Source organism: Macrobrachium rosenbergii, chromosome 12 (genome assembly GCF_040412425.1).
Source record: "Macrobrachium rosenbergii isolate ZJJX-2024 chromosome 12, ASM4041242v1, whole genome shotgun sequence".
NCBI lineage: Eukaryota > Metazoa > Arthropoda > Malacostraca > Decapoda > Palaemonidae > Macrobrachium > Macrobrachium rosenbergii.
In genome coordinates, this window is record NC_089752.1 from 65,182,820 (window position 1) to 65,208,852 (window position 26,033).

Genomic DNA, 26,033 nt, shown 5'->3' on the forward strand with positions numbered 1-26,033 from the left:
GTTGTTCACCACTGCAGTGATGGACAACATCGACCACAACCCATCTGCAACTACTGCCACTACCTCCTTCCATGGAACTAGCATCTCCATATTTCAGCACCCCACCAAGGAGAACACTGGACAGGAAAGACAGCAACTAAAGTTTGCACCTGAGAAAGTGAGGTCGGTGCCTGAATTGCGGACACATTCACAAACATCTCACCAGCTTCCTTTCAAACAAAGAACCCTGTGCCACCAAACACTGCAATACCAAAGCCACCCACAGATATCTTGGGGCCACAGCTTGCACTGGAGTATCAGTGGCTAGACAAGGTCATAGTCACCCAGGAAATAGATGATGCAGTGAATCTGACGTGGTCAGCTCATCACGCTTCAATGAAGAGAAGCCCAGAATTTGAAGTAACCATAACTTCATTGCTTCCTCTCCTGCGTGATCAGGCTCATTCTGTTGCTACGATCAAACACGTGATGCAGAAAGTGCAGGATGTCACTGATTTTCTGAACCTTGGCCAGATACCCATAATCACAGCTGATCAGCCAATCTATGCCGTAGCAAAGCAGGTGCAGTGGCAGTGGCCTGATCAGTATGGCGAAGACAAGTATCTGGTAATGTTTGGTGGTCTGCACATTGAGATGGCAGCAATGACATCTCTTGGTACTCTTCTTCATGGCAGTGGTTGGACAGGAGCTCTGGTGGAGGCAGGAGTTGCTTCATCTGGAACTGCAGAATCCTTCCTGTCAGCTGCAAGTGTAACCAGGACACGGCAGATGCACCAGGTTACAGCCTCTAGTTTGTACAAACTCCTGAGGACAGCATACACTGACTACTGTGCTGAGAAAGCAAACAACAATGAGCAGGCATTAGAGTTTGAGGAGTGGTGTGACCTTCGAAGACAGCAGAGTCCACAGTTCCACTTCTGGCACATGGTGTTGTCTATGGAACTTGTGATATTCCTACTGATCAGGTCCTTCCGTGAGGCCAATTTTGTCCTCTACTGCCAGGCATTGCATGAGCTGATACCCTACTTCTTTTCCAACAATAATACAAACTATGCTCGTTGGCTGCCTATTCACCTCAGGGACATGCTTACCCTAGAGTTCACACCCAGAGTTGCACAAGGAGTTCAAGGCTGGCAACTTTGTTGTGCACAAGACCAGTCGCCAGTTCTCAGCAATGGCTCTTGACCAAGCTCATGAGCAGACCAATGCCTTTATAAAGGCTGATGGCGGAGCCATTGGGCTGACTGAAGATCCGTCAGCACTCAGAAGATGGATGGTGGCTGGCCCAGAGATCATCCGCTTGGTGTCTGCATACGAAACAGAGGTTCAAAGTAAGGAGTCTAATGAGCAGACAACACACCATGAACAAACACCTCATGCGCAGAAGACATTCTTGGAGAGAGTCAGCAAGCTGTCATTGGCTTTGCAACACTTGGGAAGTCCTTTTCAGGAAGAGAGCCAGGATCTGTATTCCATTGACAACAAAGACATTGCCCACCCCAGCTCAGCAGAACTTCTACAGACACACCTTGACAGAGGCCGAACTAAATTTCAGAAGTTTTCAGACTCTTTGGCAAACAATGCAGTCTCCTTCTATGAGCCGATAAAGAAGAACAGAACTGACTTCTTCAGGCAAGAAGCTGCTCCTGTAGAACAGTCAAAGCAGAAACTTCTGAAGGAGGATTGCCAGCTTTTCTCAAAGCTATTTATATCCTGTCAGAGCCGTGAATGTGATCTGCAGGAATTCTTCCAGCACGAGAATCAAACATTCCCAGCTTCCCTTAGTGAGGGTGGTAGGCTGTACACATGTCAGAAGTCTCAGCTGACCTCGGTCCTGGAGAGTCATGTTACACTAGAAGACAAAGAACCAAAGACTGATGTCCTCATTGTAGATGGATCAGCTTTGGTCCATGCCTTGCCACCAAAGAAAGGAAAGACCTTTGAGGGCTATGCACTTTGCGACTTCTTGCCTGTGATACAATCCTATAGCAGCAAGTACACATCATCACATCTTGTATTTGATGTATACAATACATCCAGCCTCAAAGCTGAGACCAGGCTCCAACGTGGTCAAGGAGGAAGGCGCAAGGTGACAGACAAGAACACAATTCCATCCAACTGGCGCAATTTCCTAAGACACGATGCCAACAAGACAGAGTTGTTCCAGTTCCTGGCAGACAAAGTTGCCCAGATGTCTGCCACAAATGTTGTCATTGCCACGAAAGGGTCTGCTGTCCTCAGCACTCATGAGGCTAGTCTTCAGGGACTGGAAAAGTGCTCTCATGAGGAAGCTGACACCCGCATCTTTCTCCATGCCAAATATGCCACAGAACATGGAGCCAAGACCATCACGGTTAAAGCAAATGACACAGATGTTCTTGTCGTTGCAGTCAGTGCTTTCTCCACTCTCCACAATCTAGGGCTAGAGAAGCTATGGGTGGCATTTGGCCAAGGCCAGAGCCTGCGCTGGATTGCTGTGCATGACCTGTGCAACTCTCTGGGCCAGGAGAAGGTGAATGGCATGCTCTTCTTCCATGCGTTCACAGGCTGTGATACAGTGTCAGCCTTCCGGAGCAAGGGCAAGAAGACCGCCTGGCAGACATGGAACATCTTTCCAGAGGCCTCCACTGTGTTCTCCAAACTGAGTCACTACCCTCTCAGAGTGGAAGAGAGTGACCTGAAGGTCCTGGAGAGGTTTGTCATACTTATGTATGAAAGATCCAGCACTGCTGGCACTGTGGATGAGGCTAGACTTGATATGTTTGCCAGGAAACAAAGGGCATATGAGGCCATTCCACCAACCAGGGAGCTCTCCTCCAACACACCAAGCGTGCTGCGTACCAGGCTGGTTGTGTGTGGGGGCAGGCCACCCAGTGTCAGCCACAGCCAGAGAACCCTGCTGAGTGGGGATGGCAAAAGTCTGGTGAAGCATGGCAAGTCCTCTGGACAACCAACTCGCCCTTAGCCAAGAGTTGCCAACAGCTTACCAAATGTGGGTGCAAAGCAGGCTGTCGGGAAAGGTGCAAGTGCTACAAGCTGGGTCTTCCCTGCACAGCTCTGTGCACTTGCAAATGTGAAGTCTAGATAAATATTGCCCTCTCTTCAGTAGATAATCTAGCTTGAGCATCCAACGTGTCATGCTATGCCTACCTTCTTATCCTCGAATTTTTCAAAGGTGTAGGTTGAGAGACCTATACATAGATTGGTTGCGTTTAGTCCGTATTTCTCTTCTTTTCTTTTTATGGTTACAGTCTTAGGCACAATGTTGTATGTGACCATACCATTACTATTTCAGTTGAAAATAGCATATTAGTTAAACTGTCTGATCACATGAATATACCATTAAATAAAAACAGTTGGTCTCTATGTCTGCTAGCGCTGTGGATAGAAAAAAAAACTTTTATGGCAACCATTTTGTACGCCATCTTGGTTACAATTCATTTAGTAAGGGTTTTCAATAAAATGTGTGGTATGGAACATTTTTATAACCTAAAAGTCGAGGTTTAAAAAAAAAAAAAACTGGCATATTCCATCCAATAGATGCTCCCAAACCAGTGAATCTCAACATAGATGGCGGCCATTTTGAAAAATAGCCGCCATCTTGGATTTTCAGGTGGCCAGCGCCCTTTTCTAAGAGAGCGTAGTCTTAGGAATGTTTGTGCCAAATTTCATGCTTGTTTCACTATCTGAACGATTTTTACAGCAATCTGCTGCACTATTATGGCAGTACTGGCATCCTCCTTCAATACCGGACACTCACGACAGAGTTGAAACAACAGTACTCTCCGCTGCTCTGCTGCCGAGACTCTGATTCTCAGGTACGAATACCTGCTGCTGCTACCCCAACTGCTGACTCGCTGCTGCCCTGGACCACCGGTCAAAACATAATACCAATAATGAGAAAATGGTAAAATAACAATCATAACAAATGCAAAATCAGGCAACATAAAGGAACGGTACTGACGTCCTCTTCCAATACTGGACGACCACAACAGAGTCGAAACGACAACCATCTCGTCCTCAAATACAGTACTGACGTCCTCCTCCAATACCGGACGACCACGACAGAGTCGAAACGACAACCGTCTCGTCCTTCAAGAAACAGTCCTCCAACAATGGACGATCGCGACAGAGTTGATGCAACCACCAACGCGTCCATCGAAGAAGGTTCCACTTCAAAATCTGCTGTCTGTTGCTGAAACAGACTCTCTGCTGCTCTGAACCTGACTTTCAGGTACGAATACCTGCTGCTGCTGCCCCAACTGCTAACTCGCTGGTGCCCTGGACCTGACTCATTGCTGCTATGAACCTGACTCGTCGTTCCACCCTCCAGAACCTGACTGACGCTGTCAAGCACCCCATGACAGACGTCAACTCCTTACACAAAGGAAAAAACAAAAAAGTAAGGAGGCAACAACCCACCAAGGGAACAATTGCCAAACGATCGTTCCTCACATATACATACATACATACACACACACACACACACACACACACACACACACACACACACACACATATATATATATATATATATATATATATATATATATATATATATATATATATATATATATATATAATAAAAAACAGTATGGCCAGCAGAAACTTCAGCATTTTCAGTTATAAATTCATTTATTTCCATCACCAACGTTTCAGGATACAAATCCCATCTTCAGGACTAAAAACAGAGAAAATGAAAAATCTATACGTCAAGAGTTAAAGGAAATGGAGCACAGAAGTAAATCATTCTTTAAAAAATAGATAAATAATAATGAGTACATCAGTGAGCTTTCAATTTTAAAAGCAAAATGGCAAGTAATTAAACATGAAATTGACATCAAAGAACAAAGCTACTAAGCTTACTGACGCTAACTTTCAGGAGAATTAAAAAAAAAAAACCGGAATGGTAACAAGAAAAGAGCACAAGTGAACCTCTGAGAAAATTATATTATTCCCAAAGACAGAAGAAAATAGAATTCAACATCATTCTAACAAGCAAAAAATTTCTGTATATATTTACAAAGAGTAAAAAAGCAAAAACAAAAAGACGAGAACTCACCGGCACAGAAGCATGTAAAAGACTGAATAAATTATTTATTTTTTGACACCAGGGAAGGCAAATACAAAGAGACGAGAAGGTAGAATGGACGAATGGTCAATTAGGCAATGTTTAATTGTACAGCAGTTGAATGGTTGTTGGGGTTGGTGATGGTTGTTTCATGAAGAACGACTTGAGAATGGTTAATGACTGGTTATCCATTGCTTGATTATTATTATTATTATTATTATTATTATTATTATTATTATTATTATTATTATTATTATTATTATTATTCAGTAGATGAAGCCTATTCATATGGAACAAGCCCACATGGGCCATTGACTTGAAATTCAAGCTTCCAGAGAATATGTTCATTGGGAAGAAGTAAGGGGAAGTAAAGGGAAATACAGAAAGAAGAGATATTACTTACTAACAAAGAAAAAAAATGAAATTGTATCAAAATGCAAGAAGAATAGTAATAGGGTAGTAATGCATTTTCACTTGAACTTCTGAAGTTCCATTGCACGATATCCTCTGAGAGGTTGTTCCACAGTCCAACGGTGTAAGGACCTCTGGAACTGAGAAGTTCGACAGCGAGGCACATCACAACACATCGGTGCTGCTGTTCAGTGAATCTGGTTGCTCTCAGCAGATACAGGGGGATCAGGGATCAATTGTGAATGTGAAAGATCTCTGTTGAAATACAACTAACTTTGAAAAAGTAACAAACAAGGGACCATCCGTCAATGGTCCAAGTCATAACTGCTACTATTATGAAACAGAAACCTACCACCACGAACCACTCTATCAAAAAGAGATAACTCTGACAGAAGCAGACATCCACACTGGGGAACAGTATTCCAGTAAAGGAGGTACAGATGCCCTAAAACAGGTTGCATTGATTTTACCGCTGTTATAAATATATGAGACCTTACGAATAACACCTAACTTACGTGCGCCATTCGCTGAAACTTTCTCAAAAGTTAGATGTGAGACAAAAGTTACATCTAGAATAGTTAAATCTTCAGACTCATTCAGCCAAGTTCCATCCACCTGAAGGGGAGGATGGGATGGGAAATCTGTACGAGACCTGCTAATCAATGGTGTTTTCGTTTTGCTGGAGTTCAGCCTATTACCCCACCGATTACACCATTCCCTGAACCGGTCCATGTCCCGATTGAGGCTGAGGGCAGCTTCATTTCTCATAAGTGGAGACTTTACTACACCCACAAGTGTTGCATCATCGACATACTTGAACAATCTTGTTTACCAGGCCAACACCCATATCACTTGTATACACTAAAAATAACAGCGGACCAAGAACACAACAGGTCTGGGTTCACTAAAGACCCCGTCCAAAGCAACTTGCTGCTGCCTACGTGTGAGGAAATTTTAAAGTAATCTTAAAACATATCCACCCACTCCAAGAGTCTGAAGTTTATAAATAAGTGTTTTGTCATTTACTAAATCGAAAGCAGCCCTAAAATCTATTTTAATTACTCTGCACTCAAAACCCTTATCAAGGTTCCCTTGCAAATGGCATGGCATGAGATAAGATTTTGAAATCACTGTACAGAATATTATGTTTACATTTTACTGTTTGGTTGCGTATTGCAGAGAATTCGTTCGTGGATAAAACTCATCCTGTCTGGTGACTGACATCCTGATGACAATCGATGTGAACCTACAACAGCTGACTGGAATTACCCACATAGGTTCCCAAATTACATTTGGAAAAGTAAATAAATATATTGTTTGTTACGGAAATATGTATAAATCAGGTATTTGTAGCATTGGATCATTGCTGTATTTTTCTTGTTTTCTTATATACATGTAATTTTGTTTACATTTGGGTTTGACTCTGTTAATAAATGTAATGTATTTACCTTTATATTATTATAAAGTTATTTTACTGGAGAATGCAAGTGAGTTGTTCGAATGGTAATTGTATGGTTGAAGGACCGTTGTTTACATTTGTTTCTCCCATTACGAAAGGTGGGGTCGGGTGGTGTAACCTGATCCCGCGGGGAAAAGCTTTGAACACGGCTGCGAGAGAGAGCGGTCCTCGATTTGGTGGACCTGTTGGATGGTCTCTTTATGGATGTTACTGGAATTGCTCTTGAAGATGTCACTGCGATGAATAGTAAGTACGATTTCAGGGAAGTCTTGGAAGTTTCGCAGTCTTGAGATTGCTGGCCAGCACACTGGGTAGTTTGGGAATGCCCTCTAAATACGTATTCCCTACTGGACACGTATTGCTTATCCCTCGTCAAGCCTTGACGAACATACAGGAGATTGTCTGAACTCGTCCACAATTGTGGATAGCTTCAACTCCAGTGGTCAGTCGACGCAGGATTCTTCAGTGTACAGATATCTTTGTGTGTCTTCTAAGAATGTCCCATTTATATTCAGCTGTGGATATCTAACCAACGGACTTTCAAGCCCTGACGAGCCTTGGCACCTTCAAACTCCACCTTCATCGCAGACCTACGACCTCAATATTAACCTTGTACATTCTATGAATACATTTTAAGTTGTTGTAAATATAATCTAATTTTAAAATTTTCTCTTTCTTTACGCCTACCAATTATACTGAAGGAATCCCAATAGATGTAATTTTTTTCATTATTTAATGTTAACGGGTGAAAGGGTCTGGAGTCAGTCATAAACAAGACACGCCCATAAGATTGTTGAAGATCGCAACAATTCTGGTCGGGTGCCTTCGAACTTGAAAAGACTTCTGATTTTTAAGGGTTTCTTGAAAATAACATTAAATTGAACGTATGGATACATACTGCTAAGTACGACAGTGAGTTCTCATTTTACATGTTCGAATGTTGAGCAAAAAGGCAAAGATATATACAATTCTTTTTTAGGCACATTAAAAGTGGATGTCTTAGGCTTAACAGTGTCAATTAAAAACTCTCCTAAGATTTTCTCAAATAGGTGGGTGGGATGGATAATAATTTTTGCTAAAACAGTTTTGCAAGAAAATTACTTCTTCATTAAATCTGACCAAACTGCATGATAAATTATGTTCTACATAATAAAGTCTTACATGCATTAAGTTTAAAAACCAACGGACAAAAGCAAAAAAAAGTTGATCCCAAACCAGTAACAGTCTTCTTCCTGAAAACACCCGTTAAAAATTTATCCTTACATCTCGAATTTTGTTGTATCTTAAAATGTTAGTTCGTCTCGATGTTTTTGCTTTTTACTTTTTGTAAGTATATACAGAAATTTTTTGCCTGTTAGGATTAATGTTAAATACTTTTTTTTCTTCTGTCTTTGGGAATAATGTAATTTTTTTTATTCTCCTGAAAGTTAGTAGCCTTGTTCTTTTGTTGTTAATTTCGTGTTTAATTACTTGCCATTTTGCTTTCATCTAAAACTTAAAGCTCATTGATGTACTCATTATTATTGTATATTTATTTATATTTTTATAGAATGATTTACTACTGTGCTCCATTTTAGTCTGACTTATGATGTATACATTTTTCATTTTTTCTGTTTTTAGGCCTGAAGATGGGATTTGTTTCCCAAAACGCTGGTGATGGAAATAAATAAATTTCTAACTGAAAATACTGAAGTTTCTGCTAGCCATAATGTTCCTATTATAGATTTGACTTTCTAGAAGCGACAATGCCATTCAATATATATATATATATATATATATATATATATATATATATATATATATATATATATATATATATATATATATATATATATATATATATATATATATATATATATATATATATATATATATATATATATATATATATATATATATATATATATATATATATATATATATATATATATGTATATATATATATATATATATATATATATATATATATATATATATATATATATATATATATATTTAAGGAAATATATCAATTCATAACTGCCATACTATAAGATGTGATGAAAGAGAGATAGCTGCAAGATGGTACTAGGTCAAGCGATCAGTCGCAAAATCATTGCATTCAGCAAATAGTTTGGTTACTTCAGCTGTTTGGCTGGATGAACACACAATATTGGCTCTGATATGTGAGACAGACGACCGAGCTGGTAAGCGAGTCGTAAGAGTTCGTCCGTTAGAAAATATAGGTTGTGTGTCTAATTCTGCCCAAAAGTAAGTCTGATCGATTATTAGCGAAGCAAGAGCGTTATCGTCCAGACGTAGCTTTGAGTGTTCCAATCTCTTAGAAACTGGCAGAATAAGGTAAAGTTCAGACTCTTCTTTTTTCTGTGTGAACTGTGAACTTGTGATTTTACCATATTTCAAGACTCTTATGAACTTGTGTGGAAAGTTGAACATAACCATTCATGCCCCTTTAATATTCTATTTTATTGTGTATTGCTTAACCATTATTAATCATGCATTTTAGACTTTCGTTATTATGTTTTGCACTTGTATATTTTTTGGGAGATTACTATTGTGCTTAATTCTTTCGACAGATGTCTGTGGTGACACTGTGGTGACACTGTGGTGACATTATGATGATATCTGTGGAATTGGTGTGGTTATAGAGAAGATAATGCAAACCTTTGCAATGTCGGTGTTTCTCATGTGGTTGACTTAAGACTAGACTTATGATGTCTAATATGGAGTATGTGAGAGTTTTTGTGTTTAAAAGGCTTAGCCATAATAAGACTTTTAGTCAGAGTTAGATTATTTTGACTTGATAACTCATTTATTATGCATTTTAATCTTTTCTTTGTTCATTCATTACTGGTTGGGTTGGTTTGAATAATAAATCTATTTTTGTAGGAAAGATTGTGTTTCCTTAGATGATCCATTTCTTTTTTTAGTATGTTCGAGAGAGAGAGAGAGAGAGAGAGAGAGAGAGAGAGAGAGAGAGAGGGTCTATGTGGGCTGAGTGTCAGGGAGAGGTACCAGGGTCGAAATCCCCATGCTTTCCTGTCGATAGATCGCAAAGACACGTTACGTACACATTTCTACACGAAATGCTGAATCCGTTGTAGGGGGTATAACAGATTAATTTGGTGGCAGCGGTTAAAAAGTTTAATTAATAACAGCGATGTTTGAGGTTAAGATAGCGAAATAGGGAGATTAGAAATATCTGCAAAGCTTAGCCGAATGATCAGTGTTGAGGCTTCGTGCGATGCGGGAGAACTATATTCTGAGAATTATGCACCGATACAGTGATTTTTCTTTTTTCTAAGTATTCGAGAGTGGTGAATTGTGAAAATAGATCTGGGTGATATGTAGAGTAGTTTGCGGTTAAGAAAACACCCAAATAAGTGTGAATAGTGGCGATTGTGAGTTAATTAAGAGTATGGTGACTTTACAAAATCACCTTCTATCTCTTTTATCTTTTTGTTTTGCTTCGAGCTAGCAGCTTCCCATTCTCGCACAGAGTTCCGTTTTCTGTTAGCACGAGTGATAAGGCAAGTCTTCCGTTTTCTGTTCTTTTTCATTAGGAGTGTTCTCTTCGCCTCTTTTTTTTCTTTTCATGTTTTACGATCGGGGGCGTGTGATCATTCACAAAATGAATGACTCAGACACAAGTACGTCACAATCAATTGTGACCCATAGGCTGACGAACTTCAATGCAGGCATTACAAACTTTAAGGGCTTAGTTGACGGGAAGTTAACTCAGAATGTGGAGACATTTATTGAATCAGTAGAAAATTATCCGAATTCTAAGAAAATTACAAATGGCGCCGAAACTTTAACAGAAGCGAAAGCTTTTCTAGACTTAGACAAAGGGGACATTGGAGAACGAGCACGCAGTTTCGGGTTCAGAAAGTGTAAAACTTGGAAAGAACTTCAGGAATTTTTACGTGCATCGTATGGCGGGTCGACGCGAATGCATTGTTCGAATCTGCGGCGCTTATCAGAACTAGGAAGGGTAACAATTCATTAATCGCGTACAGTGCTCGCCTATTTGATGCAGTAGGTGAGTTAAAGAAATCTATGAAAAACTCTCCATGGGTAAATGGAAATAATATCTCCTTAGATAATTTTGAAAAACTGCTACACTTTGCCTGCCTTTTAACGTCAGATGTAATTACAGATAGTTTTGATAAAAGAATTGATCAGGATACAGATGAATCCTTTTTGTTTGCACAGATTAATAAAAATCTATCAAAATGTCCGACGCTGGACAGTAGTTTTGTGAAGGGAGGTGCTAAAATTTCAGCAACAGTTTCAAAACCACAGAATAATGCAAATTCCTCACATCTAGGAAACGATGCAGGAGCGAAGGCATGTGCGCGGGTGGAACCGAAGAAAACCTCAGAGAGATCAGTAACAACGTTTCATTGTTTTAACTGTGATAAAGTAGGACATAGTAAGTCAAATTGCAGAGTGAGATATTGTTCAGCTTGCAAATCTTCTGACCATGGGTGGAAATTTTGCCCAGCCACAAAGAATAGAGAATATTCAGGGAAAACACGGGGTAGTTTTACTAGATATGACAGAAGAATTCCACATGATGCAAGTTCTAGGTACACAAACGAACATCAGATTTTTCACAAGATAAGTTCGAAGACGGACACAGGATAATGAGCAATCAAGTCTTAGAGTCACCAGAACCTAGGCCGATTGTACGTGGTTTTTCTAATGGCATTGAAATTTCTATCTTCATTGATTCTGGCAGCTCAGTTAACCTGATAGATGCTGATCTTTTTCACTCGAAATTTCCAGAGTGTAAATTAGTCCCAACTAATGAGACAGTGTGTGATGTACAGGCGAGAAGATTGAATATCTTAGGTTCGTCATCTCTTACGCTCTGTATCGGTGAAAAGACAATAGTAGAACCATTTTTGGTCATAGAAGGATTAGCCTTAGGTGAAATGGTTTTGCTAGGACACCCTTCTTGTATGCGACATAACATCAATATTCTTACGGGAATTCAGGGGATTACAATAGGTGAGCCAGGTTGTTTCGTTCCATATAGACACATGGAAAAAACTTGTGAGAAACCCAAGACGCAGACTGCGACATGTGTAACACATTCATTAGAGAATGAAGACATTCCGCAAAAGTCTTTCAAAGGATTTTTGTTAGAAGACATTGAATTGCACCCGCGAGTTCCTACATTGATTAAAGTGTCGGTGAAAGAGAAGAATTTTCCTTCTCAAGTATGCGTTGTTGAGGGAACGGAGAGATTCAAAGACGTTGTAAGTACGGTGTCAGTAAATGAAGTTTCAGTCGCAGGCGTAACTGCAGTAGAATTAGTAAGCTATCAAGACTCAGTGAAAAAATATCACAAGGGTACTTACATAATTGATTTTGAAGAGTTTAAGGAAGAACATAAGATAGTGAGTTTTTGTGGAGACGGTAATATGTTTCCCAGCGAGGAACTACAATTCAGAAGTCAAGTTCTTCACGAACATTTGGCTGAAGCTGATTATTCCGAGTATTCAGATAAAGTAGAGAAAGTGTTGAAAGAATATTTAGCTATTAATGCTTTGAAGTGAGATAAACTAGGGGTTACAGATGTTTTAGAACATTCAATCCGCCTAGAGAAAGGTACAAATCCCATATATATTCCAGCGTATCAAATTCCTTTTAAGATCAGAGAAGAAGTAGAAAAAGAAGTTCAGAAATGGGAGTCGGAAGGTATTATTAGGCCCAGTTCCTCGCCTTTTAATTTTCCTTTACTAGCAGTCCCAAAGAAAGACGGTAGCATCAGAGTATGCGTAGACTTTCGTAAATTGAACGAAAAGACATGCCCAGATAGATACCCTGTAGCTTGTTTGCCTGATTTGTTTGTTGAAATCGGTGGCAAGAATATATATTCGTCCATAGATCTTATGCAGGGGTTTTTGCAAGTTCCTCTTTGCGAGAATAGTCGTAAATTTACAGCATTTTCTATACCAAAGGGACATTACGAGTTTAATAGGATGCCTTTTGGATTACAAGGGTCCCCAATAACATTTACTAGGCTGGTTAACACAGTACTTCACGGTTTATTAGGAAAGTCGGTATTTGTGTACGTGGATGACATTCTCATATGCACAGATACAATCGAAGAACATCTAAAGGTGTTAAAAGAAGTCCTCAAGCGTTACGGTTCGCTGGATTAAAAGTCAACTTGGCTAAATGTGAGTTTCTGAAGAAAGAAATTGTCTATCTAGGTCATGTTATCTCTAAAGAAGGAGTCAGAGTGAATGATGACAAAGTCAAAGCTATCGTGAGTTTTCCAGTTCCCAAAACCAGGAAGCAGATTCGTTCATTCCTAGGTATGTCGGGTTTCTTTCGCCGTTTTGTACGGAATTTTTCTACAATAGCGTCTCCATTAACAGATCTATTACAGGAAGACGTTAAATTTGTTTTGGGGTGACAGTCAGCAATTAGCTTTTGAGAAGCTTAAGAATGCTTTAGTGAATCCACCTGTTTTGAAGTTTCCAGATTTTAGTCAACCGTTCACCTTGGTGACTGACGCAAGTCAGGAAGGTATAGGTGCGTGTTTGATGCAGAAATTTGAGGGAAAATTACACCCAATTGCTTTTTATAGCAGAAAGTTCAAAACGCGTGGTAGTAACGAAAGGCTGATGTCAGTTGTGGACAAGGAGGCTTTCGCAGTCGTCTCTAGCCTTGTTCATTTCAAGATGTTGTTGTTGGGAAATAAAGTTGAGATTTTTACAGATCATCAACCGTTGCTAGAGCTTTTTAATAAGCCAAATTTATCGCCCAAGAGAGCACGTTGGTTTTTGACATTGAGAGATTTTGATGCAAGCCTCAAATACATTGAAGGTAAGCATAATGTAGTTGAAGATGCATTGAGCAGATATTTTCCGGTTGAGGATGAGGGAGTACATAACGAATCCTGTGAGGAAGACGAGAGTAGACATTTGGTGTCTCATGTCTCAGATACTAGTAGTTCTGAGATATCGCATGTAGGGGACATACACGTTCCTATAGTGCATACTTCGGAGAGAAATAGTGTGTCGGCAGTCTCGGAAGAGATTGTTGTTCGTGATGTTGAGGGAAACGGTTTGTGTTATGTTACTGGTGAAAATGTCACTTGGGACATACCTTTGCTCGAAGAGAAGCAAGATGAAGATAAATTACTATCAGATGCTAAGGCATTTCTCAGGAGTTTCACCGAAGAAAGGGTATAAGTTGCCTTTTTCTGGACTAGAATTGGAGAATAATTTATTAGTTAGGAAAGTTAAGTATAACTTGTGAAGTAGTCTAAGCATGGGTGAAATTACACAAATCATCGTGCCAGAGAGTCTAGTACCACAAGTTCTAGAAATTGTACATTGTAAATTTGGTTCTCCTCATTTAGGTGTTGACAAGACGTATGAAAACGTCAGGTCAAAGTTCTTTTGGAAAAATATGTTTTCCGCAGTAGAGGCCTTTGTGAAGAATTGCGCTATTTGCAATGCGAATAAGCCGGCGACGACGGTGTCGTGTCGTTTGGGTTCATATCCCACTCCAAATAGGCCGTTTCAGAGAGTGCATATGGATATTCTGGGTAACTTCTCAGAATCTGCTTATGGATATAGACATCTATTAGTAGTTGTTGACGAGTTAACTCGTTTTGTCGAGATTTTCCCACTGAAATTCAAGTCAGCTGAGGAAGTAGCTATAGCATTCTTTAAGGGGATAATTTGTAGATATGGTGTTCCTGAATGTCTGCTCACAGACAATGGTAGGGAATTTATTAATAAGACTTTAGAGGGTCTTGCTAATTTACTGGGAATAAAGAAAGTATCTATAATCCCGTATAGACCAGAAGCGAATGGGTTATGTGAGAGGGCGAATCGGAAAATAATCGAAGCTTTACGCATGACAGTGGGCGGTTCCGATACACATTGGGATAGATCTTTGGATGAAGTGCGATATAGTATCAACACTACGGCGAATGACACAATTAAGATATCTCCAGCAGAAGCTTTGTATGGGTACAAGTTGAAAGGACCTTTTGATTTGTTACCAGAGCAAGTTAAGGGCGATGTTACGGTTACTTCGTTGATAAATACAGCGAGAGAAAGATTTGCGCGTATCAGTAAAGAACTTGAACTTAGTTCGCGCGCAATGGTAGAGAAGAGTAACGCTAAATCGCGGGGAGTAGCTATTTCCATGGGTGATAGAGTGTTTGTTAAAGTGAATGTTCGGAATGATCCGAATTATAAATTAAGTCCAAAGTTCCATGGACCTTTTGAGATTGTAGAGATCAAAAAAGGGAATAGATTTGTAATAAAAGATGTAAATACTGGTGTGACGAAATTGACCCATATTTCGAAGTTAAAGAAAGTTGGGATGTAATGGAACATTTGTATATAATTAGAGGGATAAATGGGTTGATATTTGTATATACTGTATATAATACTTATTGTTTTTTTTTTTTTTGTCTCGTGTTCATTTTAGATGAAGTAGAGAATAAGAGAACTTTGCCAGTCTCTTTAAATAGATTAATTAGAGAAATAAGAATAACATTAGATAGAGTTGATAAAGGGATAGATAAAACGTTAGAATGGATTCCTGACGTTACTCCAGGAAATTCACCTTCTGTAGAGAATAGGAGAAGTAAAAGAGCAGCACCTTTAGTTCTTCTAGGTGTTGGTGTGATTGCGGCGGTTGGAGCTATGTCTATCGGAAGTTTAGTCAAAGTAGCAGAAGTTCAAAGAGACCTAATAGCTCAGGGGAAACAGTTAAATCAGTTGCAAGAAAGTAATGAGAAATTGAGAAGTGGTTTTGAAACAATTAGACATTCTTTGAATGATTTGTTAGTTACAGTAGAAGGTTTGAAAGAAGATCTTGATGTGACAATAGCACTTCTTACGATCCAACATACTTTTCTTAATATTGAGAAAGAAACTGATTCTCTAAGGATAGAAGTGCAAATGCAAATAAAAGCAATTATTGCTGCAGCAGATGGTCGTGTGTATGGTGATATATTACCTTTAGGATACTTAGAAAACGTTCTAAGGAATTCCGCTTATCTACATGGGGCAAAAGTATTATTCACGGGAGGAGATTTGTATTTATATTATAATGTTTTGAGAGTGAGATTGTCTGATCGGGGATTAATAGTATACGTTCCTGTCAGTACCATGAAGCCTTTTCTTAGTTTTGTTATTAGACCTTTTCCGAGTGCTTTTGGAGACTTAATAGTGACATGGGATGGTTTAGAGACCATGTTCATTTTAGGAGATCAATATCAAGGTTCGGGAGTTGATTATAAGACAGGTTGTACCTTGGTTAGGGAGAAGTATGTGTGTGACAGTAATGTTTTCCAGTTGCGAGTTGTATCTGTGGGTGGTTGTGAATTATCATTAGTTCATAGACAGACACCGACAGAATGTGACTTTATACAGTTTCCACTTGAATACCACATAATCTCCACCAGAACTCTTACTGCCGTATACTGCAAAGAATGTCCTGTTACGACGATGTGCCAGGGTAACAAGTCGACGTCATTCATTCTTCAAGGATCTAAGCTGTTTGACGCTTCGTGTCGTGTGGTATCAACAGACTTCCTCGTAATTAGCCGTGCTGTGTTCAACAGTTCCGAGAAGATATTCATGCGTCATATGCGTAACGATCATGATGTAGTTCCAATGCCTACAACAGTGGTACCGGTAACTGTTCCGCCGTTAGAAGAAGACGATGATCCATTGATGGTCGAGTATCAGCAGTATATTATGCCAGCTATTTTGATAGTTTTAGTGGCTATTTTACTGATAATTCTTATTGTGGGAGTAGTAAAGCTTATTTGTGCTTGTAATACTACATGCAAGGGCTCTAAGGAAACGACCCCAGTGACTTTGCAAGTACTTCATGAGAGCAGTACTTAAAACTGCAGTGCAGTAGACATTGCTAATTGAGCATAGCTCTATTTGTTATGTTTTATACATATGCTTTTATTTTAGTTCGCCATTAAGAGAGCGAGAAGCTCTTATGGGGTGGCCGAGCACTATTTAAGGGAAATATATCCAATTCATAACTGCCATATTATAAGATGTGATGAAAGAGAGATAGCTGCAAGATGGAACTAGGTCAAGCGATCAGTCGCAAAATCATTGCATTTAGCAAATAGTTTGGTTACTTCAGCTGTTTGGCTGGATGAACACACAATATTGGCTCTGATATGTGAGACAGACGACCGAGCTGGTATGCAAGTGCGTAAGTTCGTCCGTTAGAAAATATAGGTTGTGTGTCTAATTCTGCCCAAAAGTAAGTCTGATCGATTATTAGCGAAGCAAGAGCGTTATCGTCCAGACGTAGCTTTGAGTGTTCCAATCTCTTAGAAACTGGCAGAATAAGGTAAAGTTCAGACTCTTCTTTTTTCTGTGTGAACTGTGAACTTGTGATTTTTACCATATTTCAAGACACTTATGAACTTGTGTGGAAAGTTGAACATAACCATTCATGCCCCTTTAATATTCTATTTTATTGTGTATTGCTTAACCATTATTAATCATGCATTTTAGACTTTCGTTATTATGTTTTGCACTTGTATATTTTTGGGAGATTACTATTGTGCTTAATTCTTTCGACAGATGTCTGTGGTGACACTGTGGTGACACTGTGGTGACATTATGATGATATCTGTGGAATTGGTGTGGTTATAGAGAAGACAATGCAAACCTTTGCAATGTCGGTGTTTCTCATGTGGTTGACTTAAGACTAGACTTATGATGTCTAATATGGAGTATGTGAGAGTTTTTGTGTTTAAAAGGCTTAGCCATAATAAGACTTTTAGTCAGAGTTAGATTATTTTGACTTGATAACTCATTTATTATGCATTTTAATCTTTTCTTTGTTCATTCATTACTGGTTGGGTTGGTTTGAATAATAAATCTATTTTTGTAGGAAAGATTGTGTTTCCTTAGATGATCCATTTCTTTTTTGAGTATGTTAGAGAGAGAGAGAGAGAGAGAGAGAGAGAGAGAGAGAGAGAGAGGAGGGTCTGTGTGGGCTGAGTGTCAGGGAGAGGTACCAGGGTCGAAATCCCCATGCTTTCCTGTCGATAGATCGCAAAGACACGTTACGTAAACATTTCTACACGAAATGCTGAATCTGTTGTAGGGGTATAATATATATATATATATATATATATATATATATATATATATATATATATATATATATATATATATATATATATATATATATATATATATATATATATATATATATATATATATATATATATATATATATATTATATATATATATATATATATATATATATATATATATATATATATATATATATAAACATTAAGCTACAAATGTCGCTTAATCTCCAATTCATGCTACTTCAGGAATATCACCAAAGGGGAGTTAAAAGTGACAAATGGAATGGTAACTAAGTGAATCAAACACTCGACAGTACACTACAGTGACTTCCAGTCGACGTTCAAAACCACTGGAAGTTGCTGGAAGGTACTGTCGGGTGTTCGAGTCACCTAGGTACCAATCAATTCATCATTTATAATTCCCCTCTGGTTACATTCGCAAAGTAGTAGCGCAATTCCTGAATATTAAGTGATATTTGTAGCTTCGTGTTTGTATATAAATCATGGTGATGTGATAAAAATTCATATACATATATATATATATATATATATATATATATATATATATATATATATATATATATATATCCACATTATATATACACTTATGCATAGACATTACCGACTTTATATGTATATATATATATATATATATATATATATATATATATATATATATATATATATATATATATATATATATATAAATATATATATATATATATATATATATATATATATATATATATATATATATATATATATATATATAAAAGTAGGGAAGATGATTTGTCTGAGAAAATTGCAACTTGTGTTTTACCCAATGTTCACATTGCTTTAAGTTTCTTTTGACTGCTAGGTATTTGGGATTATAAGTGAAACATGACTCCTCCAATCCCACTTAAGCTCCCTGAATTTCTAGATCTTCCATTATTGAGCCCAAGACCTTCATTGAGGCATCTAAAGGACTGGGTACTACTTCCCTTGAGAGCTTAAACTAACTTGTAATCTGATAGGGACCACCTGTTGACACGTGATAAAGTAAAAGGAAGGAACCCAAGCTGACTCTTGCTAGGTCAAAAAAACTTCCCCAAAATCATAAGACCCTGAGGAGAAGACCTCTGCTTCTGTAAAAACTCCTATTAGGTCTGAAAACCTCTTAGAAGCAAGCAGTGGCGATACACGCCAAAAATTCAGTACATTATGGGAAACAAAGGTAAAACTGTTTCTCCACAGGAAAACCCCAAACTACGAAAATCTCTTCCTCTCCAACTTCTAAAGCCTGCGCCAGGACTAGTCATTCCCCAATGCTACCTCCAGAATTGGAAAGAGATCCCAAGAATACGAGACATTTCTCTTTCCCCAATACACGGAGGCAAGAATAGCAAAACATTTTAGAAGAGGCTTCCTTTCCATGAAGTGCACTAAAGCTTTGTACATACCCAATACAACCTTAGTGAAATTTAGTGCAAATGAAGGTTCTATTTCCACAAAATGATTAGTTAACTTCTCCTTACAAAAAGCAATTAGCCTCTTCAAAAGAGAAAACAGGTTTAACTACCAGACAAGTACCAGGGTGACTGGGGCAAATACTACAACAAAAAGATCTAAATTCAGATCAGGATAAATCTCATGATAACAAGAAAGTTCCTGAACCAAGGGAGAACTGAAACTGAAACAGCCCCCAACTGTTCATGGATAGAAACTCCCGCAACTGGATAAGGAGTTCAAATCCCTGAAGCAGAAATGCTGAGAGACTACTACACGCAACTACCCGCCAAGACAGATCGGCCAGACAAGGGATTAACGCTAAATCACACGAGACCACCTAAAGAGAGCCATGTCCCATGATTTACAGGTTGTGAACTAAGGACAGTTAAATATTTAGTATTATTAGAAATATATATATGTTACTTGAGAACAAATTTCTTTTCATTCATTGAATGCCTGAAGTATTCTTAGTAATCTTCCTTACAGTTTACATCAAGATATTGTTTAAAACAATAGAAATATAGAGTTCTTACCTTCGCTGTCGACAGAAAAATTAGGTTACTGCTAAACTATCACTAAAAGAAATCAATAAAAAAAACTGAAACAATTAATGCAAAGACGAAGGTTGGTCAAATGTTCAGTTGTACCGACGAGCCAGTAGTGTGTCCTGCCTGCAATAAGCCCGTGTGACGTCATTGTCTAGCCGACCTATCTTAGTGGGTTCTGCTTCCTGCCTGCCAAAAAAGAAGTTGAAACGAGAGTGCTTTGCTGAAATTCTCTATAGACAGGCGATGGTCTGCAGGCAATATGTACACAGGGCACAGGGGATAGTCACACAGGCGATAGCACACGGGCGATAGGTGCACAGGCAATAATCAAACAGGCAATATTCATGCAGGTGATAGACACACAAACAATGGTCACACAGGCGACAGGCACACAGGTGATAGTCACCCAGTCGCATGAGAATAGCAATTAAAGAACCTAAAGACTGAAAAAGAAAACCTCAGGGGAACAATGCATAGGAGAGAGGAGCACAAGAGAGAAGAGCAGTGAAATTTGCAAAATCAGGCTAGGTGCAGGAGATCAGTGCATGAAAACTGCAAGGTGCACAATACATGACAAAAGCCACAATACATGGGAAAGTGGAAGTACGCCTAGGCATCTCACTAGAAAGTAAACAAGACCCATGGGAAGGTAGCAAAGAAAAATCCAAAGAAATTTACGTCAAGAGAATATTAAAAATGAATCAGTCCTATCAAATCTATGCCTTTAGTCGATGAGAAGATCAGTTAGAGTATCAGATCAAAGAGAAGCAGCAGAGGGCTATCCAGTTACTAAAAAGGGGAGCAGACAAAACATGCATCCTTTAACATAAGTCTGACAAGACCTATCCTCTTGTCTTTAGTTGTTTGTACCAACAAGCTCTCTTTGTTCGCAATCATGATCTCGTTATTCTAATCATAATCCTTCCATCAGCAGTATACACATCTCATGAGGGTCAATAAAACTAGAATAAAGACTATTATGGCAACTCTTACCGTACAGCTGAGAGAAATTACTGTACAATAATTCTTTGAAGAAGAAACTTAAAGGAATTACTCAGCCTCATCTGTGGTGGACCAAATTGGCATCATCTATCTTTGGGTCATGCTCGTCTTCCATTCTACCACTACTAACAGATGATGGTAGATTGGTTACTGCCCCTAGGGAAAAGGATGAACTGCTTCATCGAGCTTTTGAAACTTAGCAATCAGCTGAGGATGTCCCTCTCCCAGATACTTGTCATCATGAACCTGTTCTTACAAAATTTGCATTTCACTCCAGGGATGTTAAGAAAATTCTGGATAATCTGATAGGGGGGTGGAGAAGATCCTGACTGTTTCTTCCCTTCAGTTTTTAATAAAGTTTCTAGCGTGTTTTCTCCAAAGATTACTAGATTCTATAGATTTTTATGGCAACATAGTATCTTTGTTGATGAGCACAAGCTTAGTAATAGTGCCTGCTCCAAAGAGTGGCATATCTGCAGGCTGCAGTAACTACAGGCCAATCTCTATTCTCCCTGCGCTCTACAAAGTTGCCAAAAAACTTATTTTTAAGCCACTATACAAGTATGTGGTATCTAAAGGATTGTTAGTTGATAGTCAATATGCATACAAGAAGCAGTTAGATACCTGCGATGCTCTTTTAGGCTTGACATGGCATTTGCCAGGAAGCCTTGATAAGGGTTTTGAGTGCAGAGTAATTCAAATAGATTTTAGTGCTGCTTTCAATTTAGTAAATCACAAGGCACTTATTTATAAACTTCAGAATCTTGGAGTGGGTGGAAATGTTTTAAGACTACTTCAAGATTTCCTTACAGGTAGGCAGCAGCAAGTTGCTGTGGACGGGATTTTTAGTGAGCCAAGACCTACTGTGTCTGGAGTTCCACAGGGCAGTGTTCTTGGTCCACTGTTATTTTTAGTGTATATAAGTGATATGGTTGTTGGCCTGCAAAACAAGATTGTTCAGTATGTCGATGATGCAACACTTGTGGGTGTGGTAAAGTCTCCACTTATGAGAAATGAAGCTTCCCGCAGCCTCAACCAGGACATGGACCGGATCAGGGAATAGTGTAGACAGTGGGGTAATTAGGCTGAACTCCAGTACAACGAAAACATCATTCATTAGCAGATCTCGTACAGATTTCCCACCCCATCCTTCCCTTCAGGTGGATGGAACTTTGCTGAATGAGTCTGAAGCTTTAACTATTCTAGGTGTAACTTCTGACTCACATCTAACTTTTGAGAAACATCTAATGAAAGTTTCAGCAAATGACGCACATAAGTTAGGTATTGTTCGTAAGGCCTCATATATTTAAAACAGTGATAAAGTCATTGCAACCTGTTGTAGTCATTTGTACTTCTGTTACTGGAGTACTGTTCTCCAATGTGGATGTCTGCTTCTGCCAGAGATTTATCTCTTTTAGATAGAGTTGTTCATGGTGGTCGGTTTCTGTTTCCTAGATGTAGCGGTTATGACTTGGAACATCGACAGATGGTCTCTTGTTTGTCACTTTTTCATTAGTTGTATTTTAACACAGATCTTTCACATTCACAATTGATCCCTGATCCCCTTTATCTGCTGAGAGCAACTAGATTAACTGAACAGCAGCACCAATATGTTGTAAATGTGCCTCGCTGTCGAACTTCTTAGTTCTAGAGGCCCTTTATTTCTCACACCGCTGGACTATGGAACAGCCTCCCAGAGGATGGAGTGCAATTGGAACTTCAGACATTCAAGCGAAAATCCAATGCATTACTCCCTTAATACTATTCTTGCAGTCTGATAATTTTTTTATTTATTTATCTGCTTACAAATTTTTTTTTTATTTTTTAATTAGCGGTATCTCTTCTTTCTGCATTTCCCTTTACTTCCTCTTCTTCCTAAAGAACACCATATTCTTTGGAAGCTTGAATCTCAAGTCAATGGCCCTGTGGGCTTGTCCCATATGAATAGGTTTGATCTACTGAATAATAATAATAATAATAATAATAATAATAATAATAATAATAATAATAATAATAATAATAATAATAATAATAATAATAATAATACGGGTTCTTACCAATCTAACACACAAAATAAAATGAAAGAAAATCTAAAAACAAACCAATTTGTCAACAGAAAACCGAGTACATTTACCAATCTGTCTACCCTGTATCGAAACCGCCGACAGAAGTAGACTGACCGGCTATGAGAGTTTGTACCTATCGGTCCCCTTGTGGGGGTGGGGAAAATAGTTGGATCAAAAGCGGACATCCATTTTTCTTTTGCAATCCGTTGGACTTCCGCTGTCGCAGAAGCAAAAGCCATATAACGGAGAGGTAAGATTTATTTCAAAAATTACTTATTGTAATACAAGTCTTTGAAACAACAGGTTTTTAAGCCTGAAAGATTATTTTTGTCATTCCATTTAATTGCAAATGTTTTAAGTTAAAAAGAAGGTAAACTTTTAAATCAATACCACAACCTACCACGAGTGCTGTGCTTAGTACAGTACTAGCCCATGGGAATAAAAGTTAAAACATAAACAAAAGGCGGTATGTATCTCAGTAACAATGAATTTGCGATAGATTTGATTACGATTCTAATATCAAAAATATAAAGAAGGCTTAAGAGCACAGCATACAAACTCCAATGCCAACATAACAGAATGCAACTTCTCAATGTATTTACCAATTGCCCATCCAAAGATTATAGGGGCTGGTATTGAAGAAAATAATGCCAGAGCAGCGTTGAATATGCCCAAACCCATATCCTTGTCACGTTCTTCAACACACCTGCAATGTTAAAAAATTCAGGCACTACATGAAATAGAAGGTACTCGGGAAGAATCTCTACTTACAATCAACCATTTAGAGGTCTTTTCAAAATCTCTGAAGGTATTATTTTACTTCAAAGCATTATTATTTAAAGCTATACCATTTTCCTATGATTTAATTTGTGTTTGAGAGTTTCAGCCATTTATTTCGTTAGCAAATGAGCATTTTGCGATATTGGACCCCATCCTCACATCCTACAAGATTAGATGATTTAATTAAAGTGAAACTTTACCACTTTCAAATTCATTTGTGGATTGAACATCCAGTAATAAAGCGACAAGAAATCTTTGAGTTTTCTTCCAAATGAATGATAGTTTTTCAGTTGCTTTCAGTCATTTTCACGTCCGACTGGAAGACAGAGTAGGACCGGTACTGTAGTAGTAGTAGTAGTAGTAGTAGTAGCAGTAGTAGTAGTAGTAGTAGTAGTAGTAGTAGTAGTAGTAGTAGTAGCTTTAGCCTTACCTCACTTCAAATTGTTACTTTTCATTCGCTCGAACCTATGAGAGTCTATGGATAATATTCAGTTATCTACTTTTTTCTCATATTTGTAACAAAATAAACTGCAAAAATATATTTTGAAAAAAAAAGCGAACCCTTTTTTTTCTCTCTCTCGCATAAACGACACAACTCAGTAGGTACAGTATGTAGCCTACCTGTGTTTACCCACAGCTACCATGGTTTTATCACCAATAATGTATTTTTGTAAAGCAACTTTCTTCTCAGTTGTTACCATATTGTATTGCCATATATACAAGTTACAAAATGTGTCTATGTGAACTATTGGCCTAGACCGGGTGTTACACTTCAGAGTAACAGTTGCATGAGTCAAATAGGTTATTACAGCTGTATTTAACTTACAGAATCCATTTACATTGTATTATCATTGTAATATAAAAACTGATTAGTTAATAAATGCATTTAAGTAGGCTAGGCTAATGTTTACATTTTCAAAATCAGCTACTGAGGTACAGTATACTACCGAAATAATTAGGAGAATAATTTTTTAGTTGCTAAAAGAAACGGATTATTAATGGAATTGTCATTCATTTTTGTACTTCAACCAAGTATAAAAAACAGGTAAACAAAGGTACATGTAATATCCCTCAAAATCGCAAAACAGCTGATTTTTGTATTTGGTTGTGTTTGTCCATACTCAATGTTGTTTATGCCAATTTTTTGTTAAGTCGTGCTCATGCAATAACAAGTGGCTGTTAATTATAAGAGATGGTTATGAACTGTTATATAAGCCATAAGTTTCGTAATTTTGTTTGATAGACTAGCCTAATATAATCCACCAAAAGTGAAATTCACTCTACAAACATAGGCTAGTGCAGCATATCTACCGTTAATTATATTTGCTCGGCAAGTAAAGACAAGTTTTTATTTTTTACTGTTATTTATTTAACAAGATAGGATTACATAGGAAAAGAGGTCAGCCTAAAGTTATCTGCGCTATCGGGAATGCAACTTGCATGATAACTGGGATATACAGTATGATGTACTCATATTTCGGGGACGAAATTTTTAGGGTTGGTAGCACGATATGGGAGATCGGATGATACACGAGCATATACAGTATATTCAATTTTTTTTTACTCATTTTAATACAGTTGCCTTTTTTTTATTCATAGTGCTCCCTGACAATGAACTACACCAATTATTGCATCATTCAGGCTGACCTCTTTCATTATGTTTTTTAAGAACATTATTTAAAAAGTTATCATTACTCTTCTGTTTTATTATGATAACTGATTTCTCATTTTGCCTTATGGAAATTGTGCGTGTGTGTGTGCAACACGTTGTGTTTGCATCTTTAGTACATATCACATTTCTCAATGATGACTTGTCCGAAGCAAATTTATTTTAAGAACACTACTCAAAAGTAGTTAGTCATTTTCTGTTTTATTGGAATTAATGATTTACCATTTCACCTCATAATATCACGGAAGCTTTACTTGTATGACTGAGTGCGTGTTACACTTCCACTGTATGTGTGGCAGTTGACGTCACCTTTTAGCTCTGACTTTTTTTTCTTACTTAGTTGACTCTAATATGACTATCACTCATATCATAGCAGTAAACAAGAGCATGTTTTATCACTCTTGATATTT

At 38.1% G+C, this 26,033-nt stretch overlaps 2 protein-coding genes across 3 annotated transcripts in view; one reads left to right on the plus strand and one right to left on the minus strand.

Annotated features, from left to right (window-relative positions):
• Window positions 1-3,555, plus strand: part of LOC136843705 (uncharacterized) — a 462,741-nt gene extending 459,186 nt beyond the window's left edge. The window contains exon 2 of the mRNA XM_067112293.1: window positions 1-3,555. This exon is cut by the window's left edge and continues 2,290 nt beyond it. Within this exon, the coding sequence (XP_066968394.1) occupies window positions 1,175-2,965 (1,791 nt within the window). The 5' untranslated portion in view covers window positions 1-1,174 and the 3' untranslated portion in view covers window positions 2,966-3,555.
• LOC136843704 (solute carrier organic anion transporter family member 74D-like) overlaps window positions 1-26,033 on the minus strand; it is a 165,224-nt gene that overhangs the window by 35,259 nt on the left and 103,932 nt on the right. For both annotated transcript variants that reach the window (XM_067112290.1, XM_067112291.1), the window contains one exon: window positions 23,777-23,880. In XM_067112290.1, coding sequence (XP_066968391.1) covers window positions 23,777-23,880 — 104 coding nt within the window. The remainder of the gene's footprint in view (window positions 1-23,776; window positions 23,881-26,033) is intronic.